The sequence below is a fragment of the Babylonia areolata genome, chromosome 21 (genome assembly GCF_041734735.1).
Source record: "Babylonia areolata isolate BAREFJ2019XMU chromosome 21, ASM4173473v1, whole genome shotgun sequence".
Classification (NCBI taxonomy): Eukaryota; Metazoa; Mollusca; class Gastropoda; order Neogastropoda; family Buccinidae; genus Babylonia; species Babylonia areolata.
In genome coordinates, this window is record NC_134896.1 from 33875159 (window position 1) to 33890158 (window position 15000).

Sequence of the window (15000 nt, forward strand, 5' to 3'; positions counted from 1 at the left end):
TGCAAAACAACAGTCCAAGCAATTACCCTACTGACGAACCTGTCATAGAACGAAAAGTGTTAGTCATTAAATCGTACATCACAACAAATGGGTGAGGGGAGGGTGTCTGGGGTGAGGGTGGGGGTCGAAACGGATGGAGGGGGTGGGAGTAGCAGTCGGGGGGGAAAATACGGAAAAAAAAGAAATAAAAAACACCACCACCACCACCAAAAGCATTCACTGCCCTTAGTTGTGTGTTGAATAAGACAACGATATAATAATCATGCCACAACAAAGCAAGGGTTAGGCTGTGAAAGAATGAAAACGCGCAGGTGAGAGAGAGAGATAGATATAGAGACAGACAGACAGACAGACTGACTGAGATAAGTGGAGTGATGGGGGGGGGGGTGGAGGTGGGGGATGCGCTCTCAGTGTAGTGACGCGCACTGCCTAGGGAAAGCAGCCCGATTTTTTTTTTTTTTTTTTTTTTTTTTTTTTGAGAGATGGACTTTTTTTTCTTCTTTTTTTAAAAGCCATTTTATTCAACAATGGCGGGAAAAAAAAACCCAACAACAACACATACATACACGGCCAGTCTGGATGTGTGCATGGTCGTGATGATTGTGAAGAGGGACTGGGGGAATGAGTGCACTTCCTTTTGAAGCGGGGTATTTCTTCCCCTGCTGCTCTCTCACGGCCCTTTCACACTTCTGTCTGTCTGTGTTTGCTATAGATGGACACTTTTTGTTGTTGCCGTTTTAGTATTTCAAATTGTGTGTGCATATGTCTGGGTTTGTTAATGTTCTGGTGTGAGTTGAGTAATGTGTGCGCATCTTATTTACTAATTCTTCCTCGATACTCCGCTTTTCCCCCACGGAAAACAGCTTTCAAACAATAACATTACATCAAACATTCATTAAATCGACTTCATTGTAACCTGTTTCTGATAGCAAGCTCCTTCTCGAAAATAAGCTGAAGAGGAGCTGATTGGGTTTTTTTGGGTTTTTTTTAATGCTGATACACATTTTACCAATTAATATAAGATAATTGATATACTTATCATGCTAACTGGAAATATTAGGATTATCGATGCCAAATAGTATATCTATGTTTGATAATTTTACGTTGAAGTTTGTTTCTGCAAATATTTTCTTCTCAACTAATTTCCAAAAACGACACACAGTTGGACACTCACAAAAGAAGCGTTCAATAAAGTCAACAGTATCGTAACGCTATGAGCATTTGTTAGTTTATTTTACTTTCATTTTATTTAGCAAGATGTTAGTGGGATAGATATTGTGTAATATTTTCCAATGTAATACTCTAAGCCTTGTTTCTTTGGTAATGTCCTTTGCTTTAGACCAAGTTAATTTGTCAGTATTAATGTCTAATTTTCTCTTCCAAAAAAAGGAGGCAGTTGGGATGGTAGTTTCTTTGCATGCATGCAAGAGTTCCCGTATTTGCTTTGGCTTTCCGTTAACTGTCTCCATACGAACGGCGAAAGAGACAACGTTAACAGCGTTTCACCCCAATTACCATCATCAAAATATTGCAAGCGGAAGGCTCTTATACTGAAGAGGTGAATGTTGACAAAGAATACCACAATTCTGGCAACAGAAGCTAAAGGCTGGGTCATTCAGACACCCACTGGACATCCGAGGAGTCTGTGTAGAGGAGCAGAGAGTTAAACAGCCTGGCTTCACAAGACCGTGTGCCTGTTTCTATTTCGCCTGCCTGGATCCACTCGATCCACTGTCTGGGGTTGGAGTTCACAAAAGCATTGTACTGGAACAACGTATTAGATCTGTGTTGTCCGATTAAATCCTGAACAAGTGATAGCAGTCTGTTTTCATTGGGGTGAATCATGTCTCTTATTTGTTATAAGTATCTTAATTTTCTTTGTTACTGTAAACGGAAGGTCTAGTTCCACTATATTTTTACCCATGTGTAAAGAATTCTATACAGAGAAATCTGTTGTGACAAAATAAATAGAGAAATACAATACAATTACAATACAGACAGACAGAGAGAGGGGGGGAGAGAGAGGAAGAGAGAGAGAGAACAAGCGAGCCAACAGGAAGATGCATATACGATTATCTGTCCACGATACAACAACACAACCTGTTTGCCACAACATCTCAAAAGTATGCCAATTGGGTATGCATTGGTCTTGTGACTGAGTGAGAGAGACATAAAAGACTACACAGCAAGACACCTTCTACAATGAGGGTAAAAGATAAGCAAGGTTTATGAAATAAATAAATAAATATATATATATATATATATATATATATATATATATACATACATGGGAAGAGAGAGAGAGAAAGAGAGAGAGATCCACACACACACACACACACACACACACACACACATATATATATATATATATATATATATATGCGTGTGTGTGTATGTGAGTGTGTATATTTGTATATATATATATATATATATGTGTGTGTGTGTGTATCTATATATATATATATATATATATATATATATATATATATATATATTGTATGTTAGAGAGAGAGAAAATGAGACAGAGACGGAGAGAGTTTCTCGCGCACACACACACACACACACACACACACACACACACACACACACACACACACACACACACACACGCACAAACACACACACACGCACGCACGCAGACAGACAGACAGAGAACCAGAACATCTGCACTTGCCACTGTCGTCGGGGGAAGCTGGCACGAGAAACACGTGGGTACGGGTCTTCTTCCACGTGTCCTCCGTGATGTCTTCAGCATCTTCCCCGTTATACAGCACCAGCATCTGCACTCGCCATGCAACCACACGACACAGATAGATAGTGAGTCTATGTTTTAACCTGGTGTTCGGTTGTCTCTGTGTGTGTGTGTGTGTGTGTGTGTGTGTGTGTGTGTGTCCGTGGTAAACTTTAACATTGACATTTTCTCTGCAAATACTTTGTCAGTTGACACCAAATTTGGCATAAAAATAGGAAAAAATTCAGTTCTTTCCAGACATCTTGTTTAAAACAATATTGTACCTCTGGGATGGGCACAAAAAAAAAAAAGAAGAAAAAAAGAAGCCTAATTATATGCAAACTGCATTTACTGTTATATTTATATTTTTTTGTATTCTCTAAACTTGGCACTTTGATCTGATATTCTGACCCAACAACAACAGCAGTCATTATTATCATTTTTTGTTCAAACAGGAACTTCGTTTTGCTAAGCATGGAAGTTTTATTTATTTTTGCAAACGTTTTGGTGCAGATAGTAAAAAAAAGAAGGGGGAAATTACTCTGTAATTAATGCTAGGGGACTTCATTTGCTTTAAACTGATCTTTCTCATCTTAAACATTACATTTTGAAATTATACTCAATACATAAAAAGCTTGGATTTTTTTTTTTTTTTTTTTTTTTAAGTGTATCACAAGTGAGTCTTGAAGGCCTTGCCTCTCTTGTTTTATCTTTTTTTTTCCCAAGAAGGCGTCACTGTGTCCGGTCAAATCCATAACTATACGCAACACCACATAACATAAATTATGCTAGGTAGATAAGATGCCTGAGCCACACGCTTAACCCCAAAGGCGCTTAGTACTGGACTTGAGTGAATGCATATTAATATATGTGTGTGTACTTATCGGAGTGGATTAAATTCTTCTGCACAAATTTTGCCAGAGGACAATAGTCTCGATACCTTTTTTTTTTCCCCCCCCAGTGCGCCATGTGCGTGCTCTACACGGATCCCCAGTTTATCATCACATATGTGCAGACCTGCTAGTGCCTGAACCCCCTTCGTGTGTATGCGCACGCAGAAGATCAAATACGCACGTTAAAGATCCTGTAATCCATGTCAGCGTTCGGTGGGTTATGGAAACAAGAATATACCCAGCATGCACACCCCCGAAAAAGGAGTATGGCTGCCTACATGGCGGGGTAAATAAAAACAAAACAAAAAAAAAAACCGGTCATACACGTAAAATGTTACATGTCTGTCTGAGTGTGTATGTGTGTGCGTCTGAAATCTGATTGAATGACACATGAAACGAATGATGAGCGCCCAGTGGCAGCCATTAGTCGGCTCTACCCAGGTAGGCAGCCTGTGGTGCAAATGTCCCCGTGTATGTAAAGCGCTTAGAGCTTGGTCACTGACCGAGGATAGGCGCTATATAAGTATCCACATCAATCAATCAATCAATCCGAATGACTTAATGGATAGATAGATAGATAGATAGACAGAGGGGGAGAGAGAGGGGCTAGAAGAAAGAGGGAGAGTGGGACAATAATGTATTAGTATTTGTATTTCTCTTTTTATCACAACAGATTTCTCTGTGTGAAATTCGGGCTGCTCTCCCCAGGGAGAGCGCGTCGCTACACTATTGCGCCACCCTTTTTTTTTCTTTTTCTTTTTTTTGTATTTTTTCCTGTGTGCAATTTTATTTGTTTTTCCTATCGAAGTGGATTTTTCTACAGAATTTCGCCAGGGACAACCCTTTTGTTGCCGTGGGTTCTTTTACATGCGCTAAGTGCATGCTGAACACGGGACCTCGGTTTATCGTCTCATCCGAATAACTAGCGTCTAGACCACCACTCAAGATCTAGTGGAGGAGAGAAAATGTCGGCGGCTGAGCCGTGATTCGAACCAGCGCGCTCAGATTTTCTCGCTTCCTAGACGGACGCGTTACCTCTAGGCCATCATTCCACTGTGTACTAACTGTGTGAATCAAGAATATCTTTATGTCTAAACGTCTATGAAATGACACACCTTTGAAATAAAAGGGACAAAAACTAAGACAAGCGAGCAAACACAGAGAGAAAAGAGAGGGAGACAGACAGACAGAGACACAGAGAGAGAAACACAGAGAGAGAGGGGGGGGAGGCAAACAGAGACAGAGAGAGAGAGGGAGACAGACAGACAGAGACAGAGACACAGATAGAGAGGGAGACAGACAGACAGACAGAGACAGAGAGAGACACAGAGAGAGGGGAGAGACAGACAGACAGAGACAGATACAGAGAGAGACAGAGAGAGGGGGGGAGACAGACAGACAGAGACAGACACACACAGAGGGAGGGAGACAGACATACATACAGAGACAGAGACACAATGACAGAGAGGGAGACAGACAGACACAGACACAGACAGAGAGGGAGACAGAGACAGATACAGAGAGAGAGAGCCACAAAGACAGGGAGACAGACAGACAGACAGACAGAGAGAGACAAAGAGACACACACACAGAGACAGAGAGAATGTTTTAATGAACATCGGCCGTAGGCCATAATTCCAAACATGTAGGATGGGAGGAAGGGTCTGTCGGAAGCAGTGTGGGAAGATAAGGTGTGTAGGGGCAGGGGTGGGGGGTTGGGGGTGGGGGTGAAGCAACTGACAAACGTATCTAACGTCTTAGTTTCAATGCACATCCGCATTTTTATTTTTTTATTTTTTTTATTTTATTTTATTTATTTTTAGTTCTTTACACAGAAAACATATTCTGACAAAGCCTTGACTATGTTTCAAGCAAACTTTGGCTATGCGCCTGTCATTTCAAGCAACACAGATATGTATTTAGTCACAAGTTTGCTTTTCTTCGCAGCATGAAAAACACATTTGAAGACATTTGTCATGTGTACCGTTTCCTCGAAGAATAATGCTCAGTGGATGACAACCTGAACTCTGCAGAAATGTTGTCCTGAGATTTTCATACACACACAGTACTAATGAAATGACATTCATTCTTAATGCATTTTTTTTCACCCCTGTTTCATGAAGGCTCTCCACTGCAATAGGAATTCGATTTTCAGCTTAGTCTTTTGTGAAGAGATATGACAGACTCTCAAACTACGAGGTAAAGATTTGTATTGGCTCCTTGTGCTGCAGCCTTGCGGGGGCTAGTTACTGGCCTTTGCGGAACCATCCAACGCCGACTGTCCTACAAACCCTCTTGGCCGAGAGAGTGGGGATGTAACTTTGGGCGAGACTCTCTCCACTACAATCAAAGTCTAGCCTAGATGGTTAGCATAGCAGCTGCCTCCTCTGCTGTTCTGGTCACAGATGGACAGGTCTCACTGTGTAATACATAACTGAACAGATTGTTTGTTCCGTGGCATTAGGTTCAATCGTGTTAGCGTTATTGCAACCCGGAAACAGTACACTTCATGTTTCAACCAAAACAAAAAAAAAAGTTTTATCGGTTCTATATCCCGAATATCTGTCACTGTCCATTATAAAATTAGAATGTGAGTATGATAGTTTGTCTGTTCTCTTCTCACACTCTACATAGCCCGGATTTGACACAGTGATTCTGTTGTGATAAAAAGTAATACAATACAATGCAATGCATTATAATACAATACGATACGATACGATACAACACAATGCACTACAACACAACACAACACGACACGACACGGCAGGACATGACACGACACGACAATGCACAGCACAGCACAGCACAACACGACACGACAATGCACAACACAGAACAGCACAACACGACACGACACGACACGACAAGGTACGGCACGGCACGGCACAACAAAACACAACACAATACAATCTTACCTTGATTCCGTAAGTCTCTGATGGTGTCAACCCCTGGATATCAAAGGAAGTCTGGTTCTTTAGGGAAAAAAAAGAAAAAAACAACAACATTAAGTTGCGTGAATAATGGACCACAAGAAAACATGTTTGCCAAGAAGAAGAGAAGAAAAGAAAGATCGAAGAAAAGAATGGAGGCAAAGAAAGAACATTCACGAACAAAACAGCCAAGTGGTCAAAGCGTTGGACTTTCAATCTGAGGGTCCCGAGTTCGACTCTCGGAAACGGCGCCTGGTGGGTAAAGGGTGGAGATTTTTCCGATCTCCCAGTTTAACTTACGTGCAGACCTGCTTGTGTCTGAAACCCCTTCGTGTGTATACGCACGCAGAAGATCATATACGCACGTTAAAAGATCTTGTAATCCATGTCACCGTTCGGTGGGTTATGGAAACAAGAACAGATCCAGCATGCACACATCCCGAAAACGGAGTATGGCTGCCTACATGGCGGGGTAGATAAGCAAAACAACCATACACGTAAACTGTTACATGTCTGTCTGAGTGTTTATGTGTACGTGCCTGAAATTTGATTTTATAACACAGGAAACGAACGATGAGCGCTCAATGGCAACCGTCTGTAGGCTCTACCCAGGTAGACAGCCTGTTGTGCAAATGACCCCGAGTTTGTAAAGCGTTTAGAGCTTGGTCTAAGACCGAGGATAGGTGTTATATTAGTATCTATGTCATTCATCATTCAAAGGAAGGAAGGAAGAAAAAAGAACAAGTACTGAAAAATCCATCATGATTGATTGTTTAAGAAACATTTGAATGCACATGAGTTGGAATTGACGATCTTTATTATCATTACTACTACTACTACTATTACTACTACTACACGACAATGTACGAAAACGTTCGCGTACATACACACACATACACAAACACATTGATACGTGAGCGCGAACAAAGACACACGCGCACGCACACACACACACACACACACACACACGCATGCACACACACACACTAACACACACACACACACACACACACACACACACATACACACACACACACACACACACACACACACACACACACACACACACAGATGAAGGCAGATGGACAAAAAAAAAGACAGAGGCAAACGCAGAAACAGCCAGACCATTGCCACAAAAATCACAACCACAACCACCGCTATCGCCACCACCACCAGCACCATCACCACCACTGCCACCACCACTCCTGTCACCACCACCACTACTCTCACCACCACCACCACCATCATCATTACTCCATTACTACCAGCCCCACTACCACCACCAGCACTTCCAAAACCACCACTACCACCACCACCACTTCCAAAACCACCACTACCACCACCACCACCACCGCTACCACCACCAAAGTAACCATCAAAGACCGTTCCCAAACGCACACGATGTCACCATCAACTGGTGAAATGATTCGTCTGTCGTGTCCACTAAGTAAGGAGGGCTATTTACCAGATTTTTTAAAATTATCTTTTGGGGGGTGGGGGTGGGGGGTAGATGGAGGCGGGGTGGTGGGGTGGTATGCGTAGGAGTTGGGGAAAAGGCTCACGTGTGTGTTTGTTTATACACAACGTGAGTCTACGTAATAACCATGTGTTTCAGTTGTCTGTGCGTCCTTGTGTGTGTGTGTGTGTGTGTGTGTGTGTACGTCCGTGATATATTAAAATTAATCCATTTTATCTCGATTTACTTTGTCAATTTTTATTTGGATAAATCGTAAAGGAAAAAATCCTTTCCACCCATACTAATCATAGACTATCTTCCGGGGTTAAACTATAATTCTGGATTGTGAATGTTTTATTTCATTTATTTCGTTCAGCATCCGGTTCCGGAAGATTTGATTGGGTCGTTTCCGGTTCGTCGCCGGAAGATGAGGTTGTGGTTGAAAGATAGCATGACATTCTATTTCTTGTCCGCAGTCAAATTAAAAGAAATTAAAAAAGAAATTATGGACAGAGCACACAAACTGACACAAACGCACTATTCACGCCGTTCTTTATTTGTCTCTGGACCTTGCATTTGGAATGAACTTCCTCTTTCGCTTGGTCAGGTCTCCGCACTCAGCTCTTTCAAGTCTGGCCTTAAAACCCACCTCTTCTCAAGATAGCCTCCTTCCCCTGCCTCTTCCTTATCTTCAGTTTTAGAGTTATGCATGCGTGTAAATGACTGGTGTGAAAGCGCTTAGATTTGTCTCTGCACAAGTTTCAGCGGTATATAACTAGTATCATTATTATTATTGTTGCTGTTCCTTGCATTTGACTATAGAGTTGGTTGTGCTCTACGCTTCCTTTTTTTCAACACCACTGACACCATGGCCGTCAGTCAGGCCCGAGAGATACAGATATCTGCAGTGCTGATCGTGCAAAAGTTACCGGCCATGACACTGTGTAACGGCTGTGTCGCCCTATACTGGTCTTCCCACAACGTGAGCCCATAGCAGTCTTCAATGGCTCAGCTCTGGGCATGAGCTGCTGCTGAGGCGGAAGCACACACACACACACACGCACACACACACACACACTCGCACGCACGCACGCACACACACACATACACGCACGCACACATACAGACAGACAGACACAGCGACACATACACACACGCGCGCGCGCGCGCACACACAAACACACACACACAGGTACACACACGCGCGCACGCACGCGTACAAAGAAGACATCAAGCATGTAAAATCAAATTTGGATAAGAAACCGAGCAGATAAAACTAGCCTGTTGGTTTATCGTATCATTTCGTTCGTCTAAATCGGTTGTGTGTGTGTGTGTGTGTGTGTGTGTGTGTGTGTGTGTGTGTGTGTGTGCGTGTGTCCCTCAACCTCTTTTTGTTGTTGATAGAATGCGATCTCGATCCTCATATATCCCCCCTATTTTATTATCATTTTCATATGTGTGTGTGTTTCTGTATTTTTGTATGTGTGTTTTCCAAATGATGGGACAATTTTCTGTTCTTTAAGTTTTGATGACGTCTTACAGATGTCTGGCTTCGAGTTGCTTATTGTTTTTTTCTGGTCATCCATAAGTTTTGCAACATGATTTTGGCAACTCGTGGCTGTTGCTATTGTTCTTGTTGTCATTCTTATTACGTCCACTTTACCTTATCTGTTTCGTCTCGCAGATGCTCACGATATCATTTCCAAGTGTATCGAATATTTGATAATTTAGTATTCAGTATGCTCATTCTAGTTATTGGAGTGTTGGCCTAGAGGAAACGCGTCCGCCTAGGAAGCTAGAGAATCTGAGCCCACTGTCTGGAATCACACCGGCAGCCGCCAGTATTTTCTCCTCCTGCACTGGACGTTGAGTGGTGGTCTGGACGCTAGTTATTCGGATGAGACGATAAACCGAGGTCCCATGTGTGTAGCATGCATTTAGCGCACGTAAAAGAACCCGCAGCAACAAAAGGGTTGTCCCTTGCAAAATTCTGTAGAAAAATCCACTTGGATAGGAAAACAAATAGGTTTGCAAGCAGGAAAAAACAAATACACAATAAAAGAAAAAAAAGGGGTTTGCGCTGTCCGTGTGGCGACGCGCTCTCCGTGGGGAAAGCAGGCAGGATTAAACACAGAGAAATCTGTTGTGACAAAAAAGAGTAATACAAATACAAAAAACAAATAAAGTACCATTCACTTAACCCCTTGTATGCAAGGAGAGAAAAAACAACAGTAGAAAGAAATGTTATGTTCCCGGTCATGAATCAATATCCAGAACAATCAGCCAAAAAAAAAAGAAAAAATGACGAGAAAATGGTCTGGAGATATACCACTCTAGATCAAAATATATGAATTTTCAGCCTTCTAAACACATTTTCCCTTCTTTTGATGACATCAACAGTGATGTCACTAAGGACGTAAGTGCTATATCCTACGGCAGTCAAGGGGTTCTAAAAGTCTAGCACTTAGTCTGCCACTCAATGAGAGTGGTAAGGGAGGGGGTACAAGTTTATGACATTATTATTGATTGGTTCAAACCAAAGAGCCTGGCTTCCCACGAATCAGACCATTATACCACTGCTCCAATTAACGAGGGTGTGTGGTCTTCTTTCTGGACGATAATATAATGATCCGCACGGGAGTAACATCATTGAAACGGCAGTGCAAATTTGGGCAGGAAATATATATATATTTTTTTTTCTGTGTGCAATAAACAAGGTCAGCGCACACGTCACCCGCGTCGCGATTTTCACACGGCGTGTTACTTTAATTAATTAATTTATTTATCTATTTATGTATTCATGTATTTATTCATGTATCTATTTATTGTTGGGGTTGTTTTATATTGTTGTTGTTGTTGTTTTTTAACGTACTGCCTAGTGCGCTTGTTTTTTTCCAGAGTCGGAAGCCGGTTTTGTTTTTGTTTTGTTTTGCTGGGTTGTTTTTTGTTGTTGTTTTTATACATAATCTACGAGGATGCAAAAGAACTGTCGCTTGTGTCGACAAGCATGACAGTCGTAGCAGATTCACTTCATAATCCGATGGCCGCGTTTTTGTTTTGTTTTGTCTTTTTTCTCTCTTTTTTTTATACAATCTATGGGGATGCAAAAGACTTGTCGCTTGTGTCGATAAGCATGACGCTCGCAGTAGATTCACTTCACAATCCGATGGCGTATCGTTCGTTACATGATGCTGAACAAAAGAAGAATCTTGTCGCTAGCGAGGCGATGATGACGCTCATGTGAGTTGCTCTTTAGGACCGACATGGGCGTAAAATAAACTGTCGAGTATTTCTGGCCAAGCATCTTCTGTCAAGTATTTCTGGCCAAGCATCTTCTGTCGAGTATTTCTGGCCAAGTATCTTCTGTCGAGTATTTTTTGCCAAGTATCTTCTGTCAAGTATTTCTGGCCAAGTATCTTCTGTCAAGTATTTCTGGCCAAGCATCTTCTGTCGAGTATTTCTGGCCAAGCATCTTCTGTCGAGTATTTCTGGCCAAGCATCTTCTGTCAAGTATTTCTGGCCAAGCATCTTCTGTCAAGTATTTCTGGCCAAGCATCTTCTGTCGAGTATTTCTGGCCAAGCATCTTCTGTCAAGTATTTCTGGCCAAGCATCTTCTGTAGAGTATTTCTGGCCAAGCAGCATCTTCTGTCGAGTATTTCTGGCCAAGCATCTTCTGTCGAGTATTTTTTCCCCAAGTATCTTCTGTCAAGTATTTCTGGCCAAGTATCTTCTGTCAAGTATTTCTGGCCAAACATCTTCAGTCGAGTATTTTTGGCCAAGCATTTTCTGTCGAGTATTTAGCATCTTCTGTAGAGTATTTCTGGCCAAGCATCTTCTGTCAAGTATTTCTGGCCAAGCATCTTCAGTCGAGTATTTCTGGCCAAGCATCTTCTGTCAAGTATTTCTGGCCAAGCATCTTCTGTCGAGTATTTCTGGCCAAGCATCTTCTGTCGAGTATTTATGGCCAAGTATCTTCTGTCAAGTATTTCTGGCCAAGCATCTTCAGTCGAGTATTTCTGGCCAAGCATCTTCTGTCGAGTACTTTTTGCCAAGTATCTTCTGTCAAGTATTTCTGGCCAACTATCTTCAGTCGAGTATTTCTGGCCAAGCATCTTCTGTCAAGTATTTCTGGCCAAGTATCTTCTGTCAAGTATTTCTGGCCAAGCATCTTCTGTCGAGTATTTCTGGCCAAGCATCCTCTGTCAAGTATTTCTGGCCAAGCATCTTCTGTCGAGTATTTCTGGCCAAGCATCTTCTGTCAAGTATTTCTGGCCAAGCATCTTCAGTCGAGTATTTCTGGCCAAGCATCTTCTGTCGAGTATTTCTGGCCAAGCATCTTCTGTCAAGTATTTCTGGCCAAGCATCTTCTGTCGAGTATTTCTGGCCAAGCATCTTCTGTCGAGTATTTCTGGCCAAGCATCTTCTGTCGAGTATTTCTGGCCAAGCATCTTCTGTCGAGTATTTCTGGCCAATCTGGGAAGTACGAAGATCGAAAGGCCTTTCTCCCTCAGGATGAGTGTGGAAAAAATGAGATTGCGTTTTTTAGTGAACGTGCTGCGCTTCAAACCATTCAAAATGTACAAACGGACAAGTCAACTTGCGTATTCCGCAGGTTTCGGTTTCTGTTTCCGGTTTCCGGTGCCGAGATTCTTGGCTTCTGCTCTCCCTTCTGCTTGGAGAGGTCGGCGCGGTGAATGGTTGGAGCCTCGGGCTGGAGGCTGGCAGTGGAGGAGACCCCAGGAATGACGCGGGTTGTGTTGTGTATGGGTGGAGGATGTCCACCAAAAGTTACGTGACGTTGTAGTAACTTGTTTCGTTTTGTCACACCCAGTGATTAGAAAGATAATAGCCAGCCAGTGCTAAGGGGACAGTGACTTAGAGGATAACATTCTGTGGTTACACAGACGATACATCACCATATCATAATAATCTTCGCCCATTCTGTGGTTGCACAGACGATACATCACCATATCATAATAATCTTCGCCCATTCTGTGGTTGCACAGACGGCAGACATTTGTTATAATCACCATCCATCATCTTTAAGTTTTTGTGTGCATATAAAGTATAACGTTTGAACTTCCAGTGCGTTGGTGTGTTGAATGACTGCCGTTTATGTTTGCATTCGTATCTTTTCCTCACTGTCTTTCGGCCTGCTCTCAACTAAGAAAATGGCCCAGTTGTGAGGGCCACCGTAGGGTTGAAGAACTTTGCGGGTTGACACAGAGTTTCAGCAACGCAACAAGTACACAATTCTCACACCCACAACACGACCACCTGGCCCTTCAGCCGCACGATCTGCCGGACAGACCCTATAAGAAACAAGAGTCGCCCCTCCCGACCCCGCGTCCGGTGGAGAAGGCAGGGCTGCAGAGGCAACACAAAGGAACACACATGAAAGACATATCAAAATCGCGGCCTGGGGCTGATTTCAATATACCTTCCGTGTGCCACTGCATGATGTGTTGCCTCTGAAGCTCTCTTTCTCGTTTTAGAATTAGAAACAAAGACGCGAACATGATTTGATATGGATACTTTTGATTTGATATGGATACTTTGGTTTGATATGGATACTAAAAGTGACGTGAACACTTGATGATGACACAGAGGTTTTAAAGAACCTTTTTTTCCTTTTTTTTTTTTTTTTTTACAATAATGATAAGAAGAACGAATGGGCTGGGGATGGGGTGAGATAATAAACAAACGGATAAAGGCTACACTAAAAAATAAAAAATAAAAAGCAACAAAAAAAAATGTGTTAGATAACCAATTTTATTGAAACTGAGAGGAGATAGGGAACATTTCTTTATTTCACCGAATACCGATAAACCCTGGAACAGACTCCGTTGAGAAGCCGTTATCAACCGAAGAGAATGACCGAAACGACAGGAAAGATAACTACAGCTAAGAGAGATGGCTACGCTACGAGCTGTGATACATGCAGTGACACACGAATGGCCGCCATGTCAGTCACGTGGTACCCCTGTCCGCCTCTGTAACAAATGCAGCCTCCACCAAATCAAATGAGAATGAAACAAAACAACAACAAAAAAAGCAAAACAAAAAAAGGAAAAGAAAGGAAGAAAAAAAAAGAAGAAAGGAATTACAACAGGACTAAAATTTGTCCGAAATGTATCAAAACTAAACACAAAACATAATCGGAACCAAAGCAAATGAAAACAAAAACCAAACAAAAGCAAAGAAGAACGGAAACAGTATAACACAAATAAACATGTCTTGTCATATCACACACCACAAACGAAAACCAAACTGCTGGACATGGGGCAGATAGGCCCAACTGCGAACACCGTGTAACTGACGAACGGTTTGTGTACCGCCTCAACTTCGAAGCGTTCTCACCACACATATTTCACAACTTAACGTCTGCTTTTACCTCGTTCTGGTACCTTTATGAATATCCATTTCCAAGAACCAGTCACACATCAGCTATTTCCAGCTGTTTCCGCACTCTTTCTTCTCTTCGCGCACCACTGCCGAGCAAGTTCACATCACAAACGTGCGCTCAAAATTATGATATCAAAGGGAGTAAGAAGTAGGACTTGAACTTTGACACAGTTTATATAGCTGGTTTGACTGGCTATGTTGAATGCGCATTGCCAGTGCTGGGAGGATTAAGGAAAGCATGTTAGTGACAGATAAGAACGTCAGATTTGACAGGAATCTCCAAAACAGTGTCGTTTGTAATTAGACCATTGAATATTTTGACCTGAGTGTATTTGCGAACGATGCTGCACAGTTAGTGAGCACTCTCAAAGGGGTGTGTCTGTGTGTGGTGTGGGGTGTATATATATATATATATATATATATATATATATATATATGTGTGTGTGTGTGTGTGTGTGTGTGTGTGTGTGTGTGTGATCAAAACCATCAATACAGCAGTCTGGTGTGATGTTCCAATAATATGTTATGTCCAGTGAGTTCAAGACCTGCTTCTGTTTCAATTGTCCACACGTACCCAAACCCAT

At 42.1% G+C, this 15000-nt stretch overlaps 1 protein-coding gene across 1 annotated transcript in view; it reads right to left on the reverse strand.

The window, feature by feature from the left end:
• Nucleotides 1–13777: 13777 nt before the first annotated feature.
• Nucleotides 13778–15000, reverse strand: part of LOC143296084 (uncharacterized) — a 93095-nt gene continuing 91872 nt past the window's right edge. The window contains exon 16 of the mRNA XM_076607841.1: nucleotides 13778–14004. Within this exon, the coding sequence (XP_076463956.1) occupies nucleotides 13978–14004 (27 nt within the window). The 3' untranslated portion in view covers nucleotides 13778–13977. The remainder of the gene's footprint in view (nucleotides 14005–15000) is intronic.